At 41.7% G+C, this 15,142-nt stretch overlaps 1 protein-coding gene across 17 annotated transcripts in view; it reads right to left on the bottom strand.

The window, feature by feature from the left end:
• Positions 1 to 15,142, bottom strand: part of LOC127377892 (neuron navigator 1) — an 85,232-nt gene that overhangs the window by 18,058 nt on the left and 52,032 nt on the right. For all 17 annotated transcript variants that reach the window (XM_051426176.1, XM_051426174.1, XM_051426177.1 and 14 more), the window contains 2 exons: positions 5,215 to 5,353; positions 1,412 to 1,715 (listed from right to left, as the gene is read on the bottom strand). In XM_051426176.1, coding sequence (XP_051282136.1) covers positions 1,412 to 1,715; positions 5,215 to 5,353 — 443 coding nt within the window. The remainder of the gene's footprint in view (positions 1 to 1,411; positions 1,716 to 5,214; positions 5,354 to 15,142) is intronic.

The raw sequence follows: 15,142 nt of genomic DNA, 5'->3' as shown, positions 1-15,142 counted from the left end.
ATGTTATCTTGTGCAATGTGAACTTATGATGGGTGTTTTTTCTATTGTCTTACATTTAATATAATTATCAATAAATCGGTAAGTCACAACTGATTAAATAATAATGAAAATAATTGTCAGTTGCAGCTCTAGATAATATAAACCAATCTTGCACTTATCACAAAAAAGTATACAATATGGTTACTATACTACAGAATAGGTATACAGTATGGAAGTGCTCCTTGAAAGATGTCACACTATCTGTGACTCCATCAATACCTCAGACATGAAGACACATACACATAAAAAACGATACACGCACTCACACAATCCTACCAAATGTCAGTGATGAACTGATCTCAATCTTGAGCAACAAAGACCTCTCTTAACTTTTGAAGAATGTCTGCCCCTCATTCGGGGTAAATTAATGAGCTCCTCCATACTGATTGATCATCTGATTCATTATGGTCTCAAACTCGGAGGCAGCTTTGATAGCGGATTCACACGGTTCACATCAATAACAATAACAGCCTGGCACATGGATCACAGGCTGGTTTGACACACTTGTTTGGTTTCTGTCAATTCAACAGCTGGAAATGTAAACACAGGACAGTCCCACAGAAAGAGGTCTGTTTACACAGACACTGCCTATCTAGACTGGCACACAACACGTCAACTAATATCCTGTTGTTTTGATTGTCTATATGTATGCGTGTATGAGTGTGCGCGCGCTTACATAAACAGCACACAGATGGTGTGCTTAAAAGGCAGCTGCACAATCACCACTATTGTGCTCTCTGTGTGCGAGTGAGAGTGTGTGTGTGCGTGTTAAGTGGGATGGGTGACACTCTTCTGTAAGGTTGGCACTATGCACACACACATCCACACACACACAGACACTATTACAAACACACACACTGTCTCTGGTCCAGTTGTTTTGGGTACAACGCCTTTATTTAAGTGCTATAAATTGTCTCTGTCCGGCACAAAAATAAAGCTTGGGTAGGAAAGGCCGGACCAATAGGAAGAAAAAAAACACTGTTGGTCAGTGTGTGTCTGTGTGTGCGTGTGTGTGGTTGGCTCGCAGGAAGGGAGTGGGTGGTGATGGGCGTTTGATACATGGCACCACTTTCTAAAGGCCCGGAGGGTGGGCTGCAGCTGTGGATGAATGTGTGGGACAAAGACAGAGTGTATGTCTGTGACTGTGTGTGGGTGTGAGCCTGCCAGGACGAAGGGAATATAGCCACAGAAATGTGTCAGTCTGCTCAGGTTATGAAACCATTTCAAGTGTTGCTATATATATTAAACCTCACTATATATGTGTGTGTGTGTGTGTGTGTGTGTGTGTGTGTGTGTGTGTGTGTGTGTGTGTGTGTGTGTGTGTGTGTGTGTGTGTGTGTGTGTGTGTGTGTGTGTGTGTTTCTCCACTCACCTGCCACTTTCAGCCCACTCTGAGAGGTGTGTGTGATTGGGGAGGTGACTCCCACAGGTGGATTTCTTCCTTTCTTCAACATATTTCCTTGACCCAGGGTCTGAGGTTTCTTCAGTTCGCCCCTCCCTCCTTCCAGCCCCTCCCCCTGCGTCCGTGTCTTTTTCCATTTATTGGCTGATTCGGACTTGAGACTTCCTGTGTCGTAGACGCTGCTGCCCTGGCTCTTGCGGCTGGGTTTGGTATCATCAGAGTCCCAGGACAGACCACTTTCCACCAGAGATCTCTTCTCTGCGTCCGTACGCATCTAAAAAGAGACAGACAGACACATGCTTAGAGAAGCTGTCAAGAAGTGAGTGTGTGAGAAAGACATGGAGCCAATAATTATTTGTATGTCTCTGGTAGGTTTTTTGCTATATGGGCATGGTTTTCCAAATCTAAGACGACCCATCTAAGTATTATTCGACCATCATCATGGCAACAAAGTGCTGCTAAAGAGTGATAGAAAAACCAAGCTTTCCTGATGTCACATAAAAACTGTAAAAGGCTTTTATGGTGAAGTTAGTAAAATGGAAAGACTGCTACACACTGGAAACTGGAAGAGCTATTATAAGGTAGGCTTGATTCGTGACATTTTGATCAAAACTGAGGAAGACTAGAGGTTTACATGGATCTTTATATCCAGCGCCTGTCCCACTGAGGTTCTGGTGAATGTTAAGTAGCCACATAAAAGCTAACTTGGGGTTAGTTAAATTAGCCATAACCCAGATTTGTAGTGTTATCTGAAGTACTATGGATGAAATCCCAACAGCTATTAGGCTAGTGTGTCAACAGATCTATCTCTGTGACAACTGAATAAACCCCATCTGCTTATGAGAACCATGTGCTACGACTGACAGTTCTGAACTTGTGAACTAGTGAGTTATATTTGGATATTTAGCTAATTATTTTTACACAAGGAAAATGGTATGGTGAAGAGCTGTAGACTCTTCATTAACATTAAATCTCTGGCATCTACAGTATAATACGGGTAGGCAGTGGTTTTTTGTGTGCCACTGCTAAGGTTATAATAAAATACAATTAAATATATCTTGACCCAACATTAAAAACTGTAATCCTCAGAGTCTACTTCAACTACATCTTTGTTTTACTTAAAACTCTTGTTTCACTCGGTGGATTCTGGTTCACAATCCATGTTTAGTTTGAGACAGTGGGATGAATTAGCCAATGGAACAACTCATCGGATCATTTTATGCAAATCGTTGTGTGTCCCTTAAGATTAGTACTTAGCGTCCATCAGTGGTCAGAGTTTGAAAAAAGACATATGATGAGGTGTGTGAACTCAGACTGTCTCATCTTTATGCCTTCCGAGCAGAAAAACATGTCTAACTGAGTCAACTCCAAAAACACACTCACTGATGTCTCATCTCCCCAGACTAAATCCTTCGGTATGCTCTATTTGAAAACTTCAAAAAAGACAGCAGGGGTACAAACACAGCACACTAATACAAAAATATTAGGTTGCACATAAAGACTCACACACACACACTGACCTACACAGACAAAACAGACAACACAGCCTAAACGTAATCCAATAAAGAAGAAATGTTTAATAATCTAAGGGAAATGTGAGGTCATTATTGAACGATCAATGTCTTCTGTGTGTGTGTGTGTGTGTGTGTGTGTGTGTGTGTGTGTGTGTGTGTATGTATGTAGTGAGTCTACATGTGGATGGATATGACTAGTTTTCACAGAGGCAGATTATTCTTTTTTCCCCTTGCAGGAGACTGACAGTTACACAATGCATCAGTAGGTGTGTGAATCTGGAGCTGGGTGTGTGTGTGTGTGTGTGTGTGTGTGTGTGTGTGTGTGTGTGAGAGAGTGTGTGTTTGCCAGTTCAGGACATTGCACCCAGCAGTTCTCATGAGGACTCATATTCTCAATTCCTTTTTTATTAAAACCAATAGACCCCATGGGCAGGTTCACATCACATGAGGAGGTGGTATGCATGAGTGTGTGTGCATGTGTGTGTGTCCTGTTTGACCAGACCTTGTTGATAAAACATTGTCATTTCCTCACACACATTCCCTGATTATTGAAACAGGGGGGCTGGACACATCTGTCCAGATAGCAGAAGCAAAACATGGATAACAACACACACAGACACAGACAGATAGGCAGACACACACATATACACACACATATACACACACACACACACACACACATACACATACACACACACAGAAAAAAGGTATTGGGAAAACAAGGTGTATTAACTTCGTCCACATCTATGTGGAAATGAGGATATCTAAGTTTTTGTACCACCTACTTTCTGCCTTTGGTTCTCTCTTGTTCTCTCAACTGTGTATTCTTTGTGCCCTGTTTCTTCATAACCCTTCTCTCCTCCACCCTCATATCCTTACTGAGTATATTATATAACATGTGGGAGAGATGAGGAATGGATTTAAAGTCGTAGTTATCTTAGGGGATTAAAGTTAAAATTTTAAATTAACAGAAGCAAAAAGAGGAAAGGTTGGAGGAGAAAACAGAGACAAAGAAATGGCTTCAGGACACAAAGAGAAACCGATTAAGAAAAACATCAGCTGAGAATGGGGAGAGAACAGGGCACCATGTGTATTAGACAATGTGGGGTGCATGATGATGTGATAGTTGGTTGCCATGGAAATGATGCCATAGGGGGGCAATGGTTGCTATGACTCTCTCTATGGCTGCAACTGGGCGTGGAGGGAGGTGCCCTGGTACTTGCGGCTCGCTGGCCCGGATGCAGGACTGCAGATGGCCCCTGCGTGTGTGTGTGTGTGTGTGTGCATGCAGATGGCCACGTTCTAGACCTGTCCTTCAATATACGGGAGGAGACAAAGACCCGCACTCTCAGCATCCCTGCGCTTCGGTTGCTATGGTTACACTGATTCCCTTTCTCTCTCTCTAACTCCCTCTGTCTCTAAAATCCTACTACATCAGTCACATAAACCACATTGCGGAGGTGTGACCTACATCAGACACTGTGGGAAAACACACATACACACACTCATACACACACTGTCTGGAACCCATACAGCTACAGATGGATCTTAAAGAACCTCAAGCAGAGCTGCAGACAGGATTTTAGAAGCACTGAGGTCATGAGTCCCAAATCCTCACATCCCCACGGCACATTTTTAAGACCACACTATACATATATCAGTGCACTTCAAACAAACATAATCACTCAGGGCAGTTGTTTCTAACTCCAGTCAGTCAGGCTAATTATACAACTAAATTCGGCCAAAACTGCAGGCTCTGGATCAGCTGAATCAGGTGGGTGAAATCCTGGCAAGAAAAAAACTATTGACTCAACCAGAGCCTCAGCTGGTACAATTGAAGTCCAGACTTTTGGAATAATACTATTTTTGCCTGTTTTTTATGAAGATCAATGAACAACAACTACGTCTGCAGTTACACTTGCTGATCATTTAAAGCCATTTCTCTCTAAAACCTCAGAAATAAGCCTGATTAGCTCTCAACACAGCTGTAAAAACCAGACAAAGGACCAAAAGCCCTATGGAACAATGCAGCTGTCCAGCATGCAGTGTGTGTTGCGGCAAACATTGATCAGATGTGATAAATATTATGGGTGTGCGTAGAATACTTAATCAGGCTTTGTCTCTGAGGCAAGTATCCTGCTGCCTGTCATTTGAACACTGTCAGAGCATATGACACATCATTCAGCACCTCATCAATACCTCACTTAACAGCTTAATCAATACTACTGTATGCTGAATGCTCACGTGTGCGTTACTTACCACTATGGCTGAGTTTCTGCGGGAGCCAATGGGAGTGGTAGGAAGGGAGTTGAGAGTGGGACTCGTGTTGAACTCTTCAGAGCTGAGGTTGTCCGAGCCGTCACTCAAACCACTGCTGATGGAGCTGCTCTCATCCCAGCTAAAGAAACAACGAGAAAGAATATCTGTTAGATAATATTCATATATTAAAGCAGTGATTCAAGTCTCAAGGATCCCCGTCTGTGATAGACGGTGATATACAGATGGTTCATCCAATCACCTGCCAACTATTTTTTGATATAGTGCCTGCCCTTTTCCAGTTTCCAAGGATTCTCAGTTGGTTTTGTGTCAGGTTAGTGCTCCTATTTTTGGTGCACATATTTGGTGTTTCAGTAGTCTCCTCCAACTGGCTATTAAGCATCCACCTTTCTGAAAGTGTCCCTGATCAAGTCAATGAATCCTTTCCGACTTGTGCAGAAGCTAATTCTGTTCCCAAGCAGACATCGATCAATCACACACCACCACATGCTCACACAACCAAGCATACCTGACAAAAACAAAGCAATCTGTGACAGTTGGATACTGGATATCCCCTTGAGGTTATACACTCCATGAACTACTGAAGCTCCACCAGCTCAGTTACATCAGCAGTTAGTTTATTTGGCTCCATGTCTTCCAGTTTGTCTTTTGATTAAATATTCATAGACATAGACCTCATTTAAAGCTGCCTGCTCTATATACCCAACTTTCACACTGCAAACTGAAATTCGGAGCGCTCTCGACATTATCTCAACCCACACATACAAAAATAGCACTGAAGAACATATACACTGATGCACGCGCCCACGGGTGCAGGCAGGAGGGGAGTCTGTGCCAGGACTGTGAAGTCTGTCCACTTGGCACACATCTGCTTGTGCAATTGTTCTTGAAATCCTGACATAAACAAGTTGGGGGTGTCTTTACAGTGGTAGCCATCCCTACGATTTGGTCTAAAAGTTGTGGGTCAACTGTGCAATTCCCTCAATTTCAAGGCAATTGATATACTTTGCCATATACCTCTTTTAACAATACATTTCTCCATTGCTTGTATGACTGTTGAATGGCAAAATTCAGATTGGATTTTTCCTTTAACAAATAAATTGTAGTTGATGTTTGACTATTTCCTGTCTGAATACTATATCTACAATAAGATGACCAATCAAAGCGTATAAACCTCAAGAAACAATTGGAACAAATCTGTCATCTGGCTCAGCGCTATGACTTGAATGAGGAAGGGGGAGAGTGGGGGAGAAAAAAGTACATCTGAGAGGTGTGTTTGTATAAATGGGTGTACATACACATGTGCTTGTATATATTAAGTAGGTCATGTTTAGGAAGTTAGGGGGTTGGGGTTTTTCTCTTATTAGGGTCAATAGGTTTGACTGATATCGTACTATACTGTAAAACAAGTTGAGAGGGTGGGGCTTGCTTAATGAGGTCATGTATACTGTGTCACAGGGCAGGATGGAAGGAGAGAAAGCGGTGCGGGCCTTCCGGTTGGGTGCCTGTATGGGTCACACTGTACCCTGGGGGACTTGACGGCGGGGTTCAGGGGGAGAGGGGCGAAGGGAAGCCCTTCCTGTCTAGCCTGTGGATATATAGACATAAAAAAAAGAGCAGATGAGATTTGTTACGTCTGAAGTGGCTGTCATGCTGCTTTGTCTATATGCCAGAGTCAGATTAAGGGCAAATTTAGGATTTGACCAGACAGATCCAGAGAGCCAACCTTCACTTTTTATCTCCATGTGAGAGACAAAACAAACTTTTCTTTAAGAATTGGGTAATAAGATTTGATACATCCACTGGATTCCGAAAATAACATTTCTTGTGATCCATTTTGATGATTCACACATTTTCATTCATGAATTTGTAGAAAAAAATACACCTTTACATTTTTTTAAAAACTGATTTCCTTTCAATGAAAACATGTGGAATTATCTTATCAACTGGCAGATGATTTCAGAATTTGTTTTATGACAAAATATGCAGTTTTAAGACTCAATTAGAGATTTAACAACTTTCTTAGTAAGATGTTGTTTTTCCATAAAAGCTGATCTCAGATTCCTGTTTTATGTCATATTTACTCCCTAGTACAAAAATGCACAAAGGAACTAATAAACTTTGAGCTCATCCAGAGTGGATCTATTTGAACCAAATTCCTTTTTGAACTAACTCATTGCTGTGAGATAAACCTCCTCTTGGGAGACACAGCTGTGTTTTACTGTCTCTGAAACAACACCTTTCTCTTCATTTCCTGTTATTTGCTTCACAGCTATCCAGGTCCTTTTGTAGGGGTGTAAGGAAATACAGACAAATATCATATCGCGATATATATATTTATTTTTCTTGCCAATACACACCCCTATGCCTTTGTGAATGATAACGCTCTCTCTGATAAATAATTCAGATCTGAAAGGAAACAGAACAAACAGTCCCTGCTGGATTTAATGTCAGTCAGTCAGCAGATATGAAAACAGGAACGCACAGAGGAGAGAGACGGGGTCAGGGGTCAAACATCACAGACAATACCATCTCAATGGGTGAATAAAATATAAGACAGTATTTTATCTGATTATATCAGTGAAATTATCTCGATAATAGATAGGGAAAACCAAAATTGAGTATTTTAATCACCAAGAAGAAATTCTGCATTGTATTTCTGGATTCTTGAAAAGATATTTCTTATTTCCAAGCTAAAATCTGAAATCCTCAATCAGTGTTCGCCAATATACGGCTACAGCAGATCCACTGTCATGTCACCCTGCTCTTCTTTGCCTCCTATAGTCTTCCATCAACTCCACTGGGTGAGATAAAAGAAAGTCTGAGCTTGAAAAGAGGGCGATGAAATATGAGGCTACTCAAGAGAAAGAGGGTGAAGTGGCGTATGGGGAGAGAAGAAAGAACTGAAATGATAAGTATGGAAAAGAGAGAGCTATAGTGGAGAGAGAAGTGCTTTTGATGACACAGAGAAAATCATCTCAACATCTCACAACATGATGAACTCTCTGAAAAGGATTGTCTCTCAACTCTCCCTCTAAACTTCCACTAACTTGCCTCCTCTACCTAAATCGGCTCCTTCATTCCTTTAATAGCAGCTACTGAAATCTCCTGTTATAATCTCTCCTCGCCTCTGCCTCATCTTTTTCATTCTTTAGCAGCAGCTGCAAAGACTGAGGGATAATATTAGCACCCAATTCATCTACATCATCCCTTTCACACATTAGCGTCTCACTGCAAAGCACCATTTCAGTCAAGCCACTTCCCTGTTACATTTGTATTCAAACCTAAAGTATATATTCCTCTATAAAAAAAAGCAACGTAACACCAGCCAGCTAAATACATCCTGGAGAATCTGAATTGCTTGTCAGCAACACGCAAGATCTAATAAATGAGATTACTGTTCAATTAAAGGTCCAGTGTGTAGGGTTCAGTGGCATCTAGTGGTGTAGTTGCAGATCTCAGATCGCAACTCCCTCATTTCACCCTCCCCTTCCAATTGCAAAGTAGAAATTATGGTGGGTGCGAAAAATGCGAACGCCCTGATCTAGGGCCAATGTTTGGTTAAACATGGTGGACTCCGTGGAAGGCGACCAGTGACGTCTTTCAGTACAAAAAGCTCATTCTAAAGTAACAAAAGCATCATGAATCCTCTATTCAGGAGATATACTAATGAAAACATAATTATATTATGCATATTACATTCCATTTCTGCTAATAGATTCTCCTAAAGGTTACACACTGGACCTGTAAATTACATTATTGTATGACATTATTAAAGAAAAGAGTGCAAACTGTGGCCATTAACCACATCTGTATGTCCTGCTTATGGATGATAAATCTTACTGGTCTATTGCAACTTTAGACCTCATCTCTAGCTAAAGAACACAGCTGGAAGGAAAAGAACAGGACACTGAAAAATGGTGCCCTATGACTGTAATTTCATGAGTGAAATGAATATCAATGTTGATTCGATTTAGGGTGCAATAAATGTCAATTAATCTGAGAAGTGCTTGATTAAACTCATTCTTCACCTCCACCTGACCGACCTCTGTGCACCATGTGGAAAACACAGCATCCAGCTGAGCTGAGAATATGCCACATGGACTCGCTATATTCTGTCATCCTGAGCCAGCTGCACACAACTGCTTTCCTACTCATGAAATCATAACTGCTAGTCTGAAAGAAAAAAAAGCCACAATGAGTCCATAGCAAACTTAGAATTCGTCATCTCTCAGAAAGCTGCAGAATATTTCAAATGCTTTGAATAATTCATTTTCATTTCCAGACTAATAAAGGTCATGGTGGTCTATATAAACAGTATCCTCTTTTCACAGTGACATGATTTCTTTGTTCCTCATAGTCTGTAGAGAGGACCAGCACACCCACACAAACACTAAGCCTCACAAACTATCAAGAGAATTGTTGAGTAGCTGCTGCTGAGCTTAATAGTCGGCTTTTATTAACATGTTACTGTGTTTTTCCACTATTCAGACTATAGAGCTAATTGGTCTGATCTCAATGTGAATGGTCTTTTTTTGCTGCTCATTATGAGAGTTCTGCACTCCCCTCTCCCTGTCTCCTCCTCTTCTCCCCTCCCCTCACTCTGACCTCTCTGAGGTTGAGAAACGGGAGAAAGAAAGTGAGAGAAATACACTAGATCCAGAAGGAAGAAAAAGCCACTCAGACCACAAAGACAAAGCAGCTTTGCCTGTGGTTTGTGGGAGCAGTGCTTGCTGGGAGTTGGAGTCTTGCCAGCGTCAGTGAGCAGCCTTGACAGTATTGGTTGATAAGCTGTTCCATCTAAACAAACATTTGTTAAAACTGCAAGGGGGACATTTGGAGGAATGTTGAAGCTCTTCTGCGTTGGGGCGAGAATTTAACTTTTAGAACCAATTAAGTCCTTTTTGACTTTGCTGCATGGTCAGGAGATGGGTAGTGATTGTGGGAGGATACAGACTTACTGTGCTACACAACAATGATCAATAAAAAACAATTATGTAATTACCTGATCAATAGCCAATGCACATAAAAGAGAATGTTAGCACACTTGTGAAAAGCCTGCCACCAACAGATCAATAGCAAGGGGGACCAAAATGTCATTATCAATCTTGTTATCTAATTATATATCACTTTGCAAAAAGATTAGAATATTCCACTGGATCAGCAACATAAAATGATTATGGATGTTTAGTAGTCACCTTAAATGTTCTTTTAGTAGTGCTACGGAGTTGTTTTGTTTATCTGGTGCACAAGGACGCACAGACATCCTACCAATGGTGTCACACTATTCCACTGATCAACAGGTGGCCAAGATATGCTGCAGTGCACCAGCAAAGGTAGTAAAGCTAGTAAACATGGATCTTAACAATACTGGATGTAAAATACTACAACAGGGAATATTTAACTGGTTATGAAACGTCTCAATTTAATACTGGTGCCTCTATATGACCTATATAAGCACACAAGACAATCAGCGAGAAGAGCTATTTCTATATAGTTATTCTAAATGCCTGCCATTGGGTTGGATTTGGCTTAAAATGAACAAAACAAGGTGGTAGAAACATAACGGCTTTTGTCCACAGGGGCTGCCAGAATCACCAAAAAACTTGCCTTTTGTTGGTTAAAAAAATTGGATTTGCAAATGTTTTTTAGGAAGGAAATGCACCAGACACATTTGTTAGACCTCAAGGATACACACAATGCATTTTGCAGAGTAACACTGAATGAAAACACGAGTCACTACTTCACATGGTACCTTTGGGGTAGCGAAGGTGCTAATGCAATCTGGCAAATCTAATTACTATTTATCTGAACAGATAAGATAAGAATATGGAGGACAATTGGAGGAAAGATGCAATGATTGTAGCAGAAATGTCAAAAAGGTTTTAGATTTTGTAAATGATATCATACAAATTAAATGGTGTTATGAATAAAGGGGTTGAACTCTTTGTACCCTCATGGGGTTAAACACGTTTTATTCAGGGTGATATTTGCACACAGTCTCTCCAACTTGTGTAAAAGCATGGAAAGTGTTTCTGCAGTCCTACAGTGGACAGGAACTTTCCATTCCTATTAAAATCCACAGTGTCACATGGCAGAACCCAAAATGGCTAAATCAGACGGGTTCCCTGGTTGTAGTGATGCCTTTTCAGGCGAATGGAAAGTAGGGCACTGCCAGACTGGCACTGGGCAGTCGGCTCAGAAACCTGAGGGGGCACGCATGAAAGGGCTGCTGAAGTCTGTTTAGAGAATCTAATGACTGTGACGTCAGTAAGGTGAGATGTGTTGTCTGTGCTTGTGTATGTGTCTGTACAATTCAGGATTTGCAGATAGATCTCAGATCAACTTCAACAGGAAGAAAACAGCAGGTGACTTGGCCTCTTAATTATGGGTGAGGGACACCGAGAGGACACATACACCGAAAAACAAGCAACTGAAATAGAGTCATCAACCATCCCACCTTAACGCAGGTGTAAGGATGCACAAACAATGTTATTTATTATGTTCAGAAACTGATGACACTAAGAGATCAACCATAAAATGAAGATAAGAAATTCAACAGCAAGATTATCAGTTGCTGTCTGCCATAACATAACTCTACAAGTTTCAGTCTGGACACATAAAACAGGAAGTAAACCCAACAGGGATGTTTTCTCACAAATTCCCACAATGACACATGGTGTAAACACACATCCACACAAAACCAAATGACTCATTGGTGGGGGGGAAGCATGACAGGCCACACCCATTGTACGTGTCTCTTCTCTTCAACGCAGTCATGGGTGCACTGACCATCAGAGGCAGAGAAAATTCTGCATTGAGTTGATTTAAGCCTCAGAAATTTGTTTTTTCGAAAGAAATATCGTGCTGACTATGTGCACAAGCTTACATGTAATATATGTGGATGTGCATCTACCTGGTAAGACCGAGAGAGAGGGTAAATGCAGTTTGTGTGAACAGATGGCTAACAATATGGGTTCCTGGACCACTTCAGCAGCTTATCACCAGGAAACACACACATACACAGATCTGTGAATCACCTTGGTTTGCTCAATATTATATAGTAGATTGTCCAAATAAAACGATCCAATCAAAAGAGAGTGGAAATAGGAGAGGTTGAGAAGTCATTGAAATAGTCTTCCTGGCTGGATACGCATTTTATACATTCTGTAGGTCACACTGATTTTCTAAAGAAGCTTCTGTGTAGGATTATCCATCACTGCAGCACCATATAGGGCCATGAAAGAATTCCCTCGGCAGACGAAGCCCGTATTATATCTTGAAAGCCTCAAACTCTGACACACGAGGTACAGTAAAGACTTAACATTGTGTGAGCATCCAGCCACTGCAGACTATAGTACTGTAGCTATGGTCATCATGGTATACAACTGTGATTGTACTAAAGGCGCCGGCAAATTGATTACAAATGTCATTTTAGCTGCTTCATTTTCATCAGTATGTTCTTATCATCGAAACACTGTTACATGCTGTGCTCACCTTTAATCTCACTGGTAAATTGCCAGCACCTTTTAATGACACCATGTTGGCCATAGCTCTTGGGGCACTTATAGAGTAATTAGCAACAAATCTGTCGTTAAAAATGGCTTTTAATTAGCTTCCCAATACAGGTTCGCTGCTGAGTTGTATGGTTAAACACTTACAATAAATCATTGACAAGACCCAATTAAAAACTAGATTGTGCAAACAGTCTGCCTTTGGGTACACACTAAACAGATAAATTAATTTCCTCTTCAGCGTTATTTATTATTTTCCTCTCCGTCCTAGTTCCATGATGTGGAATGGAACAATGTGTGATGGCTGCGTGGACAGTCTTTTGTAGACACATACATACACACACCACACGCAGCAGTATTTGGGCATTACAGGGGATTACAGAACAGGCTGGAGTTAATGAGCTCGTAATTACTGCTAATTCCATCTGCTGCCGAGATCAGAGCTGGCCAGGGGAGTCAGCTAGAGGTGCTGTATGTGTGTATATGTGTGTGAGAGTCCATGGAGGGAAATAGGAGGTCACATCCCTAAATGGCCATCACAGAGGAGAAACCCTGTTGTGCTTTTGACAGGCATATCCCTGACAGCAGTGGCCTGGGGGGGTTTAGGACACAAACACACACTCTGGCGCATACACATCAGATACACTAAATTGCCATTGTCCCCCAGAGTGAAGCTTGAATTAGCTGTCAGAAGTGTGATGTTAGTAGCTGGTGGGAATGGCAGCTTTGTTCAAGTCAATGCTCCGCTGGGGGTTACACTAAGCAACCCAGGGCTGTGTATTACTGGCTCTAAGGTGTGTGTTTGAGTGTAGAAGAATATTAAGGCACATCATTCTTCCAAGGTTTCCTCACAAGGATGGGGACACATTCTACAAATGCTTGGGGCTTTCTGGGTGGAAAGTTAAAGCACTGAAAAGGCACTCACGCATCAGGAATCCTGGTCAGTAAAATGTTTTTTTTCCCTTTCCTCTGAGTGTGGGGGAGGTGGAGATAGATGGACATAGACCAAACTGTATAGCTTAAGAATAGGAGAAATTGCTTTAGCGAAATTCTCCCCAGACAGCAAATTTATTTCTGAATCTCTTCTCTCCTCCTGAACTCCCCACAGTGGATGGACAAAGATTTCTCAGAGTTCAACACGTCGCACCTGAGAGTCTACTTGGCTATGATCTACTTCACCCCTGTGCAATGAAGCAAGCAGGACAGTGGAAACGTTGGAAGGCTCCAAGCTTCATATAAGGAACTTTGAGCGTTGAAATACTCTTGCAACCGAAAAATTGTGTGACTGTTGATCATGCTGACACCAGCTGGGTCATCTTGATCTTCTCATACTGTAAGTCCCAAAAAGGAGACCTGTAGGAGCTGGGAGAGGTGTGCAGATAATTCCTTGAGAGGCACCAGATACTCTTCTTCTTCTTTGTGTATATCTTTGTCTTATTCAGCTCAAATGGGGTTAAAGTTTAAAGGTTACTGACCCTGGGTCTAAATAAGGATGATGCAGGGCTTTGAATGCAGTCACAATACAAACAATGCCTTTTGAACTTATTTAGCATAAATTAAAGCATTGTCTGATAAAGTGGGAGAAAATGGTTTCTCCACAAAGTGATTTCATGCTCTTAATGTAAAGAGTATGACAAATTGGGTCAAAGAGTGTTGGATTTCAGAAGATATTAAACGTCTCAGTGTGTTAGGTGGTGACCAGCAGAGTTCTTATATGACCCAATAACCCTTGACCCTCAAAAGTACCCTGAGTTTCTTCCAAATTCCCTTTCTTCTCCACAAGAGAGCAGGAAGCAGAAGAGGGACAGCACTCCTGGGAAAAGGTGGAACAGCCTTTTAAATCACCTCCATAAGTAGTTCAGTGTGGAGCGCTTCCCAGCCCCAACTCAAGGGCTAAAAACTGGGGAGGAGCACACAAGGGGAACCCCGGCACGCAGAGGCCCAGGACAGGGGTTGGATCCTGGGGTAGAATTACCTCTGGCCTCCCTTCCTCCAGACACGTCAACGACAACAAAACAGAGTGAAATATGATACAGCCAACCTGCTGGGTTTTCAGAAGGGGAAGTGTTGCACGCAGACTTAAGTTTATTTACTAATAATAACTGAGAAATCTAATATGATTGGTATGATGGTATTCATTTACAGTAATGAGGATACAGTCAGTGTCTGCAACACTAAATGCATCACAATAGGGAATTAACTCCCTCCAACACACACACTGTCATACACACACTGCACATATAGCAGATGGAGGAACTATGATGTCAGCATGATGTGAGCCGGTGGCCGGCTGGTTCATGGGAAAAAGGGCAGTGGCTCAACATGGCTACCAAATGCCTCTGTGACAACAACTGGCACCTACATGTAAATAAAATCGCAGAGGGCATCCTCTCTCT

This window comes from Dicentrarchus labrax, unplaced genomic scaffold, assembly GCF_905237075.1.
Source record: "Dicentrarchus labrax unplaced genomic scaffold, dlabrax2021, whole genome shotgun sequence".
NCBI classification, from domain to species: Eukaryota; Metazoa; Chordata; class Actinopteri; family Moronidae; genus Dicentrarchus; species Dicentrarchus labrax.
The sequence above is the reverse complement of the archived record's forward strand: the minus strand, read 5'-3'. Positions and strand labels throughout refer to the sequence as shown.